General features: G+C 37.8%; 1 protein-coding gene across 3 annotated transcripts; it reads right to left on the bottom strand.

Annotated features, from left to right (window-relative positions):
• Window positions 1–4,733: 4,733 nt before the first annotated feature.
• On the bottom strand, window positions 4,734–7,390 carry LOC105230175 (ubiquitin-conjugating enzyme E2 E1). 3 transcript variants are annotated; one of them, XM_011210806.4, is made up of 4 exons: window positions 6,978–7,360; window positions 5,669–6,406; window positions 5,530–5,614; window positions 4,734–5,467 (listed from the first exon to the last, which is right to left on the bottom strand). In XM_011210806.4, the coding sequence occupies exons 2-4, from the start codon at window positions 6,300–6,302 to the stop codon at window positions 5,455–5,457; spliced, it is 732 nt and encodes a 243-aa protein (XP_011209108.1). In that variant the 5' UTR covers window positions 6,303–6,406; window positions 6,978–7,360; the 3' UTR covers window positions 4,734–5,454. The 3 variants fall into 3 exon arrangements, with proteins under 3 accessions (XP_011209108.1, XP_049310829.1, XP_011209100.1); XM_049454872.1 differs by lacking the exon at window positions 6,978–7,360 and adding an exon at window positions 6,492–6,836; XM_011210798.4 differs by having other exon boundaries at window positions 4,734–5,614; window positions 6,978–7,390.
• Between the last annotated feature and the right edge of the window lie 1,526 nt (window positions 7,391–8,916).

Below are 8,916 nucleotides of genomic sequence, written 5' to 3'. Positions count from 1 at the left end.
CAACATAAGCGGACGAAATGGGTAGAGCGCCTAAGTGTCAGATGGTATAGTGGTCCAATATCGGCGGTTCCAACAAATGAGCAGCCTCTTGGGCAGAAAAGGATGGAACTAGCTCGCGTATATGCAAACAGACAAGCGCGGCTAAATCAGCTCAACTCGTCATGCTGATCATTTAAGTATATAATTATATAATAATGTAATATATACATAAGTATGTACTATATGTATGTACGGTCACCGACGTTTTCTTCTTGGTGTTACAAACTTCCAAGAGTAGAGTATAATGAAGTACAAAATAGTTTCATGATTTCACAGTTCTACCTAAAATATTCGATAATACGGGATATGCTCATATAAAATACAATTTTATATTCTGTTACCGAATGGCAACGATATGTGGGCAGTCATAGATGTGTAATAAGGGTAATGAAATCATCATTTAAAGAAGTATGGCATAAATATGATTATCCTACTGTGTATTTATTCTAGTTGGCTCATATTTCAATATGAATATTCTTTTGTGGGTTGTTTTTTTATATATTTTTAGTGCATCAAAATGATTACGAGAAAAAGAGGAAATATAATTTTTGTAGATGCGCATGAACAGTGAATGTCGTTCCCACGGTCTAAGTAACGGGAACAGTCCCGAACTATTATCCGACCAAGGAGCGTCAACTCGGCACATTCCTCGAAATTACTTTAGAAATAATTTCTTTCACTATAACAATAATAATGGTATTCACTGTAACTTTACAACTGTCCGGACTCATAAAAAACTTTGTAAAACTTTGTTCAAATAAGGCCTTTAATTTCACTAAACAAATTTCCTAGAATGAGGGACAGAAGATTAAAAAAATTAATTTTTGTAAGTCCATATCCTATAAGCGAGCTCATAGATAAAACAAAGTGCTTTTGTAAAAGTTTGTCGCAATTTTTTTTTGGAGCATAAAAGCTGGGAAATACCGAGAAATTATCCCAGAACATTTCTGCTTATAAAGCTTTAGGATCCATAACCACTTTAATTTTTTGGACGTACGTAGATTTCTTTCCTAAAATTCTTGGGGCCAAATGAGATGAGCAGTGTGAAAGGCACTTCCCACGATAGCTGGTTCTACGCACCGGAATTGACCCGGATTTTATCCGGCCAAGTGCTGTTTTTTCGGCGATCTAACCTCGTTTAGAGTATATGAGTATTAATTTAAATTTGTCGTCATTAGAGCAACGCCTTACAGCAGGGTTGCTCCGTATCCTCCTGACACGTGCTGGCATCGGGCCCGGAGGAATTTTTCTGCTGCGTTTGCGCCAAAAGCACCATCCAAAGTCCACGTTAGTCAGGTATAATACATGCAATGGATGGAGCCATCTTAAGACCTGCTCAGACCTTAAGACCCATCGAGAGTGGACCAAAAGTTATGTGGTCCCATGTTGCCAATGTACTACTGCGACCTTAGCTTCTACGGCTGCGCAATCTGCACCCAGCTCGCGCAATGCGCCGCAACTCCTTCCGAGTGGCCAACGGAGGACCTCCACGGTACACAGGTACTCAAATATGCAACATAACTCCTATTCTGATTTGTCCCCCAAACCACTTTCTGTTCCGAGTGTCAGACCGTCATTCGCCGGAACGTCACATCAATCAAGTGCAATTCTTGCACTGGTGTCCCTTCCCGGCGTGTTCCGGCCTGCGCACCACGCGTGAGTGGAGTACAGGAGTCTGCCCCCGAAACATTCAACAGTGGCGTCGCCAAACAACACCACAATGCGACAACCGCACTCGCGGATTCTCCAGCTTCAACAAACACCACCTACACGCCAATCCCTCACTCCCAGGATCACCCACGGACACCCACGATAACGCCGAATCCTACAATTCAATTGCAACGGACTCCAGAGAAAGATCGAGCAGATATTTGCACTCACGAATCGGGAACGCATATCGACAGCTGCGGTCAAGTAAACAGCCGCTCAGACCTTCGGAGTTGGGCCGGTATCAACGTTTTGCGTAAAGATCGTGAGCGAGATAATGGTGGAGGCCTAGCTTTCATATTGCACAACACCGTGCAATGTCGTCTTATCGATGGAGACATCCACCACAGGGATACTATCCTAGAAAGTCAGGGTAGAGCTCTCCGGTCAGGCGATTTCGAGTTCGAAATATTCAATATATACATGCCCCCAGTTACATGTTGCCCTACAGGATATCACTCGAATATAGGTACGCTACTTCGTGATGAAAACCGTTTGGTACTAAGAGACTTTAACGCGCGCCACGATCTTTGGCATTCCTGCGTGTCGAAACGATCGTAGGGGGATGGAGCTGGCGCAACAGATTGACGATTAGACATTCTGCACAATAAATGACGAAGCCCCACCAGAGTTATGGGCACCTGTAATAGCTCGCCCGATAATACCATTACTAGCGGTGGTCTGATAAATAGCATAACCTGGCAACCTATGGTAACTCTCACATCAGGCCACCACTATTGGAATCAACACGCGTATGCTAAGGCATCTAGGTTCGACCACTGTCGCTGACGACTCTTCAAATACCCGATGCGTAGAAAGTCGGAAGAGTTGTTCAACTACTGAAACCTGGGAAACCCGCTAACAAAGGGGAGTGCCATCGTCCAATAACTCTCCTCTCCCCAATAGTGAAGACACCTGAGGCCTTGCTACTTTCGACCTTCAATCACCACCTGAGCCTAGCTACCCATAAAAGCTCAGATAGTTCGTGGTCTCAACCAGAAACCAGCCTGTGCGAGAACGATCCTCGTATCGTTAAGACTTGTCAAAAGCCTTTTATACAGTCAATCACACAACGCTACTGCAGGACATTGAACACACTACGCTCCCTCCAGAGCTGAAGTGGTGGACGATGAACTACCTGAGCGGTCGTCAATCATCCGTACTGTTTCGAGGAGAAAATTTCAAATGAAAAGAATTAAACAGGGACATCGAAACATCTCGAAACTCCCACAGCCTCCAGATATTGCCGTCAGGCAAAGGAATCGATGGCATGTGTTCAAAAGCAAATGACTATCTCTCCGACGTTTTCGATTCTTCTCTGCAAGGAACTTAACACTCTCCCCAACCAAATCCACAGCGACCATATTTACGAAGTGAACGAAGGAGTACAGACTTGAACTTAATAATGCAGTCGATGGCGTCAAGATTCCGACTGTCTATCAAGCAAGAAAATCCTCAAGTTACAAGGCAATCGGCCGGACGGTCCTTAACTACGCCGCACCAATATGGTCGCTTGGATGCAGTGGAACGCAGATGAAAAAGCTTCAGACTTGTCAGACGCTTATGCTTCTAGTTAAGGAGTTCATTATCCTCTTCCGGCAGGTCCTGCTGGTATGTTTTCGCAAAAACGACCTGCAGCCATGCTTGGAACGGATCCGCCTCCTAGGAATATCAAGAGGTCAATTACGCCGACGACATCGAACAATACGCCGACCGGTCTTCGGACGCAACTAACTTCCAACAAACACTGACCGCCATTCATAGTGTAGCCATCAACACCTTCACTGACACCGTTCCAGTGAATGGCGTTCTTGGAGTCAAACCACCACTCATTACAGACGAAGAGTTCGGGTTGCCGCGAGAAACAAGAGTGCTCCTGCGCAGCTTCGTTCTGCATATTGTAGCAGATTAAACTCCTACTTATCCAGAATAGACCCAGACATTTCCAACATATGCCCTGCGTCCAATTCAACACTAGTTATTCAATGAAATTGTGATTGCAAACATATTTGGATATTAATAATTAAAAAGCGACCGAAAACAACATCAATGAAAATTACAACACATTTATCATAATGCAAAAAATACTTGTATTCAAAACTATATTTCTATACTACTGTAATTTAATTTGTTGTGAAAATATTTATATTAAAACCAGTAAATCGAATACAAATCATTATAATCATTGTATTAGTGCTGTGGGAAGATAAACAAACAATTTCACCCATTTTCGTCGCCAAACTATGGGTATTGGATAAAGTGGGGCTAGTGGGAATTTTCTTTAAGATATCTCCCAGATTAACCTACACTTTCTATAAAAAGCCACTGTTATGTATGCTAAGTTAAATCTCGATGTTTAGACACATCTTGCAACACTATTTGTAAGAAGTATTATTCCGATATCTTCATTGGTACTTAGTTTATGTATTGTAAAGTGAAAGAAACGGAATGAATTATAAAATTTTGTTTTATGGGAAGTCGCCCTGATTTTAGTCCGCTTTTGATTACTTTTAATAAATGCACCAAACAACCAACTTTGTTGAAATATCACGGACATTCAGAAAATTCATTTTTTTCGGAAAATTTGTTAATACAATTTTATCCTTTTCTGACATATACCCTATTACGGACGCGGTCACATCCACTTTCCACACAATTTTGAGCTCACAGATTCCACTCCCAATTATGATCTTCTGCACCAAACCAACCAATTCAGTAGTAGCTCGTTTTAGTTTTTTGCTTAACAGCATTTTGTAGTCGTAACATTTGTTTGCTCTTGCTCATACGCAATGTCTAACACCTCAACGTGTACAATCAAGACATAACACTGACATTCGGAATTTAATTGGATGCGTCATCCTAATAATTTTTATATACGTATATTAAAGTTGTATTAATCTCGATTAGTTTTAAGTGTTAAAACTAACCCTGAACAAGTCTATTGTCTCTCTGTGAAAATGTTGCGGGAATATAAAAAATACATCAAATAATATTAATGGTATGAGCGTTTTTAATATAATTTTTATTTGATGCTCGCGATTATGTTTACAATTTAAAGACAAGAATTTGTCACCTGCTTCTCAGTTCCGATGCTACAATACAATTAATCGAACAGATTTATTAGCTTCTACATATTATCTTAACTTGTGTATTTTTTAATTGCGTATATCTATGCAGCTTTTCTCGTTATGATTTTTATTTTGACATCGAATCAGCAGTTTTGGTTCATCTATTACTTATTGGTAAGATGTATAGCAATTATTTAGCTTATTTTTTACACAAAATAAAACATGATTTTATACCGATTTCGTGATATTCTTATTTCATCGTTTCCTACACGCAGTTTATTGAATGGAAAAAACTCTACAGAAAAGTACTATGATTTGAACTTGTAAATAAATTTGGTCGAAATATCTTCTCTATCGCCGTTCCCTACTCAATATCTGCTTGATATTTTGTTGTTATATTATGGTTTTTATAATTAATTGCTAATATAATATTAGATAGTGTTAAACATAATTTGGAAAGTTAAGTTCCTTTTAAACGTATAACTTTTACCATTATCTTTCACCTGCAGGATGTTCGCAAATATTCGTTTTGCTTGAATTATTATTAATTTTTATTTTTGCTGCAGCCATTATTTTTAGATTTCTATTACTGTTGCTTATATTCTTTTATTTTAATGTTGGGACTTACAAGATTAGGAAATCATGTTGCGTATCTGTAAAAAATTAGGTTAAATTAAATGTATAAAAAACATTTGTTGCCCGTTATTGGGCAAACCTTTTTGTCCAAAGTCGAGCGATTCTATCGTGTTCATCACGATTCTGCAAGTATTGAGTGGCAATACTGCCCACTAAGGGGTCCGCTATAAATATTTTTTCATTAGCGAAAGTAAAATAAAATTTATATTTTAACTTACCAGGATTACAGTCAGTCAGCAGGGAACAAATTGAGAGTAGAACTTTCGATATAGTCAACGCTGGGGACCAATTATCTTTAAGAATATCCAAGCATATGACACCCTGACTATTTATATTGCAGTGATAGATACGTGTTCGAAATGTCACTTTAGGAGGTTTGAATGGATATTCCGGTGAAAAATGTATATCAAGAAAAAACACACCACCTTCGTATACCGATCCCGGTGGTCCTAATATAGTTGAAACCCATTCGTAGAGATTATCTCCTTTTGGTCCAGCACTACAATTTGGTGGAGGATCCAGTGTAATTTCAGCCAATTCTTTCTGAATACGCTTAGCTGAGGTACCCAGTGCTTTGGAAATTTTTGGATTTGGTTTGGGATCTTTACGCGTTTCTTCACCTGTTCCAGATCCTGCAGCAGCAGATGCAGCACTGTTTACAACATTGTTGAGATTGGCATTCGAGCTACCTGCGCCGGAATTTGTAGCATTGGATCCTGCAGTGTTGCTATTTCGACCTCGGCCACTGTTGGGGTGCATGCTGTTACTAGCGTTAGGAGTGGTAGCGGCGGCTGTCGCTGAGCTTCCAGTTCCTGCACCACTACTGCCACCTGCCGCCGATGTTGATGACATGATGGAATCGTTATCTAAGTTTTTTTTTAATTTGGTATTATTTACACAATATATTAATTACTGATGAATTACTGAGATCAAATAAGCGGTGCAAAGCGAGTGACCTAAAAATAAAGAATTTTCAAATATAAACATATTAAACGTGAAAAGCTGCAAGTTCGACTTTCAGGATATTGGGTTCTCTCTTACTAAGTGGATGGGTACGAGAAATAGCAAAGGTAGACTGACCTAGCGGCCATTTTGGGAATTTTATAATGAAACGAAAAAAGAAGCAGCACACTAAAATGCGTGGAACGATGACGAATTGCTGCTATAAAATTAAATCATGTTTCAGACAATGATTCCCAAAACAAAAAAGTACAATAAAAGAAAATGCAAGTATGTTGCATTAACTGCATTGTCTGCCAGAAATTGCTCTGCCATATTCGTATATATATGTGTTGTAACTATCGCAAAAGAACCACATAAACCACCCAAACAAATTTCCTAACTAAAATATTGTAGCATCCATTAACAATTTGATCAACCCGAAATAAATTTATCTTGAATATCTTTCACTCAACACCACTTTGCATACATTGAAAAAAGAAAACAGAATACACTTGTTACGAATAAACCTACGAATTCTTTATTACACAGCTTCTAGTATTTTTGTATTTACTAATTGGTACTTGCCTTAATAAAGAGTCACTGCGTCTCGCGACCGTCGTTCTCCAAAATACTTTCTGTTTTATATAAGTTTTTTCCGATATAATCTCTTTATTAAACTTGTTTCCAAACTTATTTAAAAAAAATTGTCAAGTTCCTCTATTCCTCCAAGAAACGAAAATCAGGCAAATACCAGGCAAGAGTTGACTATTTGATTTTTTCCGTAACTCTGATTCTTCACTTATTCGTTCGCTTTTACGCTATCTGCTTCTTCACTTTTCCTTCCATCTATTGTTTGAACTATTAGTATTAGCGTTGTTGCTGCTAATTTTTGCAACTCCACAAAGGACTAGGCATACAAAAGTGCAAGAGAAATAGTCATAGTATTACATGGTATGCCGGCAAATGCTACTTTATTCGTTTCGCAGATGTGCCAATTGACAATACTACGATCGCGTTGCCAATCTCTTAATTTACTAAGCATTGCCAGTTATAAACAAAACTAGCATGTCGTTGTTACAGTGACTGGTAGTTGGCACCACATAATTGAAAATTCATTGGTTTTTTTATTTAGATCAATAGTAGGACCTTTGTAGATCATTGTAATACAATTAAAAAATTTTGTAGACCCTTCATTATTTTTTAATTAATTAAATAAAATAATGATGGGAAGTTAGCACCCCACCCCACTAATTTTCATTTGTAGACCGAAATAATATTAACCAATGGAAAGCAAATCGTTTGTAGATAATAAATACCTTGGTTTCATTCTTTTACACGTAATTATTCATTATATTTTAATTAATTTAAAAAAAGGTCTATGGTATTTCACTATGTATTTCAATCGTACAATGTATACGTGATGCTCCCATACCGAAATATCGAAAAAGATAGTGTGGGCACACAGATATGGCAACTCTGTTTTGTCAGTTATTCATTGTCTGTACATTCTTGGAATTTCAATTTCCACTGAATTCCTTTTTCTTAGTTTTGAATTTTTAGAAGCGTCACTCTTTGTCTAGACGCCATTAAGAATAGAAGTGCTTATTAAATAAATATTTGTATCCTTTTAATAATTGTGGTGTTTCACAACGCCACAATAGTAAGTTCGCTCAAAACTGACCGACACTTGTCGAATATATCGATAAAGTAGATTGATTCACATCATTATTGAGGTTTATCAGGCTGGTTTTCGATTTGGAGTTTTGATTAAAGGTAATTGAAATCAATAACTATATAATAAGTGATTTGTTAACGGTAGGAATTTTGAATTGAGCATATTCTCAAAGTTTGGCGACTTTTTAATTTTTTATTACCAATTTTTCGAATAAATTTTCTTTTAGGCTACATCAACAATGGCACCTCATGCTAAAGTAGCTGTTGAGGATGTCGTAGCAGTTATTAAAAAGCATATTGACCATTTTAAAGAGAGAAGTAATTTTCCAATTTCTTCGCATATAATATGGAAAACCATGAGCAAGGAGTTGAAAAATAAATGGACACCATATAATGTATATGTGAATGTCATTAATAATAGGAGAGAGGTACTTGCTATTGCCTGTGATGAATTGGGAATTCCTTTTCGTGAAGAGGTGAAAAATGTTTCACTTCACAAATCAACGTTCGAAGACTCAGTGACTGATCCCTTTAATGAGTCGTTTGAACTGCATGAGGAAAGTGCGGATTTAGATGAATTCAAAGTGCTCGTCACTGCAGCTGAATGGATGAGCATACAAGGAGATGAAAAAACTTATAATGATGGACGAACTTATACTACTCTCCGTTCAGGTATCAGAGATCAGTAAAAATATTACTCTTTAAACTATTAATGGCTTTTTCAAAATTCAATTATTTTTATGACAATATTAATGCCGAATAATGTTTTGAAAAAACATTGTGATGATATATAATTAATTATTGGAATTATTTATTTCCTGACCTCCCTTAGGTACATGGACAGATGAAC

Source organism: Bactrocera dorsalis, chromosome 1 (genome assembly GCF_023373825.1).
Source record: "Bactrocera dorsalis isolate Fly_Bdor chromosome 1, ASM2337382v1, whole genome shotgun sequence".
In the NCBI taxonomy this organism is placed as follows: domain Eukaryota; kingdom Metazoa; phylum Arthropoda; class Insecta; order Diptera; family Tephritidae; genus Bactrocera; species Bactrocera dorsalis.
Note: the sequence above shows the minus strand (reverse complement) of the source record. Positions and strands in the feature narration are given on the sequence as shown.